Source organism: Lotus japonicus, chromosome 5, assembly GCF_012489685.1.
Source record: "Lotus japonicus ecotype B-129 chromosome 5, LjGifu_v1.2".
Lineage (NCBI taxonomy): Eukaryota > Viridiplantae > Streptophyta > Magnoliopsida > Fabales > Fabaceae > Lotus > Lotus japonicus.
The window spans coordinates 10535062-10541061 of record NC_080045.1 but is presented as its reverse complement, the minus strand read 5'-3'; the positions used below and the strand labels follow the sequence as shown (position 1 = coordinate 10541061).

At 33.5% G+C, this 6000-nt stretch overlaps 1 protein-coding gene across 1 annotated transcript; it reads left to right on the top strand.

Moving 5' to 3' along the window:
* Positions 1-1410: 1410 nt before the first annotated feature.
* Positions 1411-5556, top strand: LOC130721128 (gibberellin 3-beta-dioxygenase 1-like). Its single transcript, XM_057571864.1, has 3 exons — positions 1411-1906; positions 3007-3117; positions 4805-5556. Exons 1-3 carry the CDS (start codon positions 1458-1460, stop codon positions 5364-5366), a joined length of 1122 nt encoding a protein of 373 aa, XP_057427847.1. The 5' UTR covers positions 1411-1457; the 3' UTR covers positions 5367-5556.
* Positions 5557-6000: the final 444 nt, after the last annotated feature.

The following is a 6000-nucleotide window of genomic DNA, read 5'->3' as shown; positions in this document are numbered from 1 at the left end:
CAAGACCCATCCCCCTTTCTTGGCCAAATCAATATTGCACCTAGCATAGAGCCAAAAGCCACAATAGAGTCTTCTGTGCTAGAACCCACCACCAATTTGTGATCCACGCCTGCTGCTCCTGAACCTCCATATCAGAATTTTAATCGAGCCTCTTCTTCTTCTGTGTTGTTGTCGTCGCGTCTTCAGCCACTTAGCCAGAGTCGTCGCGCTACTGTCAGGGTTTCCGTTGCCACGAACGAGAGTCGTTGTGCACATAACCCTTTAGATGGTTTAGGTTTCTGGATTTGGGGTTTTGGTTTTTGTGAGGGAAATGAAGAATGAAGATGAATTTCTGCGTTCAAATGAAGAGGGGAGGGAGATGATAAGAGCTTAAGAGTTTTTTTTTGTGGTTGGGTTTTGGTGTTGATGATTTCTTTTTTCCATTTCCCAGATCTGTGTTGTGGAAGATGAAGTGAGAAAATGAAGAAGACGAAGAATCAGACAGACCACTTAACAGAATTATGAGAAAATGTTAGGACTATAACATAATAAATATTTAATTTTATTAACTCTCACAATTCTCTAAATTTTCCATTCACCCTCTACTTTTTTTTTTATAAAAAACGAAAATGAAAGTATAAGTTATAAAAATAAACAGATGTAAATTATTTATTGGTCATGTCTTTCATATATGACACATTACGGGTATCATAAAAATCGCCGGCAAATTAAAATATTTGTGCGCAATGAACTATATTTTTAATATTAATATTTAAAATAGGTTACAACAGTGTCAATGTATAGAGATATATGCTTAATTTTTTTTTACTAGAAAAAAGGTTTATTTATAAAAAAATTATGAGAACATCTCTCAAATAAAATTGAGATATGTGGAAACCTCCAACCACACACATAAATAAAAACATGCCAATATATTAGATATGGAGTAATTAATAACATACTTGTGACATATTGTTTTGTGAGATTTTTAACCGTCACAAATTGCACACTTTAAAAATAAGTGAAACACATGCGGTCCGTCACAAAACCGTTTGTCTCATGTGTTTTGAAAATAATTAAGAATAATTGTTTTAATCTGTGAATTAGATTTTTTTTCCTTCTCCACTAATCAAAGGTGTTAGATCAAGCTAATCATCATTCATTAATTTTTCCAACTACAAGACAAAGCGTGCCCTATATTTTTGTCCACCAAAGCTAAAGGGAATCAAAAGGGATTGATTGTCTAAATTTTTCTCTCCTTTGCTGATGAAAGAGACATTATCATGGAATAAAGAAAAAAAAGTTCCGTATTTTTTTAAAACATTCAACACTTTGAGATGCCACAATCTTTCACAATTGTTTGTTCCTTCTTTTGTCTTACTCAACCATGCATATTCCTCCAAATCCAAAATCCGACACAACTCAGTCCAATAGCCTCTTCAACCAACTGTATTGTTTTAACCTAATCTCGTACACTTATGTTCTCACAATATTTATATACTTATGTTCTGATCAATCGTACCACACCCACCTCTCTTAGCTTCCCTAGCTCTAGCTTTAAGTTTTACTTAGAAATGGCTACAAGTACTCTCTCAGAAGCCTATAGAGACAACCCTATCCCCCTCAATCATATTATCCCCTTGGACTTTTCATCACTTAGGACCTTACCTGATTCTCATGCATGGCCTCATCAACCTAGTGATAATGATCATGATTCCATACCCATCATAGACCTCATGGATCCAAATGCCATGGATCTCATAGGCCTTGCATGTGAGAGTTGGGGTGCTTTCCAATTGAAGAACCATGGCATACCCTTGAGAATAATTGAGGAGGTTGAAGCAGAGGTAAAGAGGCTCTTTGATCTCCCCTCAGACATGAAGTTGAAGGCCCTCAGAACCTCTGCTGGTACCACTGGTTATGGCAGGTAGGACGGACCGAGGTTTGACAAAAATGGTGTCGCTCCCAAGATTATTTTTTCTATTTTAAAGGCTAAAGAAGAATTACATATAAAATAGCACAAAGAAACTATTACCCATATAGTATTTCAATGTTATATTTATGATCCTCAACATCTTTATGGATTGTCTAAGGTACGCTACCTTTTCCGGGGCTATCAAATAGCTGAGAATTGGCTGAGCATAACAAATTCGTAATTTCTTTTGAACTCAAATTCGTAACTATTTGCTAGCTATCTTACGTTCACAATTTTACTAGCTTGTTTCTAGTTACAAATCTTCTTTGGCCGTCTTTATAAATTTTATGTTTACCAGTTAGTCTCTCATTTTCACAAAGTTTGTAGTTTGAGGTTGTGACACAAAGAGTAATAAAACAATTATTGCTAGTATAATTTGACTAGATTATCCTTATTTATGGTGTTCTATTTTCAAGGATAGTGGTAACTATATTAAGAATTGCAATAAACATAGTGGGTAGAGAAAGTTTAATAAATATGGGTATAGAAGGAAAAAAAATGGGGAAAAATGCATTGACATCCTAAAATAACAAACTATTCAGAATATTAAAATCATACCCAAAACTACAAACTTTCTGAAACGGATGGAGTATAAGTGGTATATCGATACACCTCCTCAATATATGATGTAATTCTACTTTTATATCTGTTAGAATAAAACATAAAAACATTCATTTAGTTTTTATCTAACAGTTTAAATTTTTTAGGAAATTGGTTGCTTGATATGGTAACAAACATTAATGATCAAGTGTACCAAAAAAAACAAACATTAATGATCAAGTTGTTTAAAGTTTGATTTCCGTCGTTTTCAATTTTTTTAATAAAAAAAATTAAAACACATGATAGATGGGCATGTATATTGTTCATGCTTTAAGCTCAAAGAATCCTTGCATGAGGGGCGTTAGAATATAATATAAAATCATTTATTTAACTTTTACCTAATAGTTTATACTTTTAGGATAATTAATTACTTGAAAATATTTAGTTAATAGTTATTCTTAATTTCTTTTACATTATGTGTTGAATTTTCATCAATTTCATCCTGACGGCAGGGCACGGATATCACCATTCTTCCCCAAGTACATGTGGCATGAAGGGTTCACAATCGTGGGATTTTCTGATGATGCCAAAAAGATCTGGCCTAATGACTATGCACGGTTTTGGTAAGTACAAATGTTACAATTTCATGCATTTTCCATGCAACGTGGACAATCATGTACTAATATAGAAACATGCCTTCAACATTTTAAGTTTTCTTTTTCTCGGAATGGAAACCTTTGCATCATATAATTGGCTCTATGTTTTACTTGGAGAGCTAGAGTCCTAGGAAAATATTGGTTTGCACCCACTCAATGAATGTAGTTATTCGGATTACGTCAGAAAAGGCAGAGATATAATTACTGAATGTAATATATGATCTAATGTAATAATAAAAGAGCAATTGAGAGAGAACCAACAAGTGTAAGTATTTTTACTTTGATAATAAATCTAATTTGAATTCTAATTAACAATTTGTTTAATTTAGCGCGGAAATAAGACTTTGAGGCAAGTAGGATTAATTAAGATTAAAGAGGAGAGTCAACAACAAAGAAACAAAGAATATGACATACTTACAATAATTTTTCCGACTCATGACATGTTAAAAATCACAACTATTAAAAGGTTTGGGACTATATAGCACCACCATGTACCCTATCTATCTCCCCCCTTGCATTGAATAACTAATATATTTACAGATCGAAAACCTCATCTAATAGTAAAGTGTGAATTAGGCAATCGCATATAGTAAACACGGAAAAAAATTATGTTATACGGACGCCAATCTACCGACAGAGGGAAAATGAATGAAATAATAAAGTGATATATTAAGGGGGGAATATGGAACGAATTATAAAGGAAAAATAGGGCAGCTTTTAAAAAAGAAGAAAGGACAAAATAAGGCATGAATGAATGAGACAAATTTACAGTGTTTTAGAATTTAGAGCTCTCTAGCTCTCCAAGATAAAATAGTAAAATTATCAAAGGAATAGACTTGTAGTTTTGTCCTCATTAGCTGTATATGATTAAATATATTTGCAGCATCACATGGACATGATAAAATAATTTGCAAAAGCCAAGGCCCAAGATTTGGATCCTTACTTCAAGATATCGTTGAAATATTATATACATTATACTTTGGTCTGAGGTTTTAGAACATCTCAAGTGCCTAGAGACAAACTCATAACAAAACACAGCCACATATATCACATGCCTCTGCACAAAATCTTTGGATAATTTAAAAGGATGTTTGATACTTCTAATTTTATTTTTTTATTCGAAATATACTGAGTTATTTTGTATTCTATTTTTAAACATTTATATAGAAAATATAACGTACATAAAATATTATAATCTGGTAGAAACTAAATTTCTTTTATAAAAGCTAGAATAATCGATTAACTGATGGAAAATTTTGAGAACATCCCCTATTGCAATACACAAGGTTCCATGAACATAACATCTCAAAGGATAATAAAATATCCCAAAATCTAAAACATTTATATTTAGCAAGTAGCAAGAGTATCAGCAATTTTTTTTAATCTAAAACAATAATTTCCTATGGTTGTATTTGAGATTCAGTTGAATACAACACTGATTCTTACTGAATTGAACAACACAAAATCATGTTTCTACGTTCATATATCTATGAAATTCCATTTACATTAATACATATAGATAAACAAACATATATATCAACAAATTGAAACACAATTCTCATATATTAAAATTAATTTGTAGGGAGGTTCTTTTAATTTTTGAACCAATTTTTTCTATAATAGACAAAGCACTGATAAAAATGTGTTTATGTAGTGATATAATGGAGAACTACCAGAAACAAATGAAGGCCCTAGCTGAGAAACTAACACACATGATACTCAACTTGTTGGGAGTTTCTGAGGATGACAAGAAGTGGATTGGTTCAAGCAACCATGTTGGTGCGCTTCAGCTTAATTTCTACCCATGTTGTCCCGAGCCGAACCAAGCCTTGGGTCTCGCTCCGCACACGGACACTTCCTTTCTAACAATCATCAACCAGAGCCAAACTAATGGCCTCCAAATCTTCAAGGAAGGTATTGGTTGGGTCCCTGTGCGCCCACTTCTGGACACCCTTATCGTTCACACGGGTGACATTCTCCACATCCTCTCCAACGCGAGGTTCCATTGTGCCTTGCACCGCGTCACGGTGAACGGTGCAAGACACAGGTACTCCACGGCTTATTTCTATGGACCCCCGTTGGATCATGTGGTTTCCCCTTTGGTTCTCAACTCCGTGGCATGTTTTCGTGCTTTGACTGTGAAGGAGTATATTGGCATTAAAGAGAAGAATCTCAGGGGAGCATTGTCTTTGATTAGTGTATTTAAAACTGAATAATAGCCATGTTTAATAAATTCTCTAGTTCTAGTTCTTCTGAATGTGTGTTAATTTCTTTACGTCGAGTATTCATTTTGGCTTAGTCAATTTGTATCTTAATTTTCAGTTTATTTTTACAAACTTTATTTACATGCTTTCTGTTATAGATGGCATTTAAACCATTGGATCAATTTGTCGTCGTTCTGTCTCATCTAGTATTTTTTTCGTGCCAGATAGCTAAGGAAATTTCTTATGGTCCTGACGAAAGAGAATGTAACAAAAATAGCTTGTTGTATATTGCATTTTTTAGTTAATAAACGCAAATAAACTCCAATAAGCCTCTATCCAAGCACGCTCTACCATATATAATTGGTGAGGCGAAGAGTGAGCTAAGAGAAATGAAGAGATTTAAAGAGTGAACGGTCAGGGTTCAAATCCTTGTGAATGAACTGATTTACAAACAATTAACAACTAACATTTTCCTATAAAAGAATATAAGTGGTTAAACTTTGTGAAACAATATCGAGATGTGCAATTTGTTAAAGAAATGATCCTTCCCCACTAATTACGCAAGAGTTATGTTTCAACTAGTCACCTCAACTTTTACTTTGTAGTTTTGACGAAACTACAAGAAAAACAGTTATTAAGGTCGGTC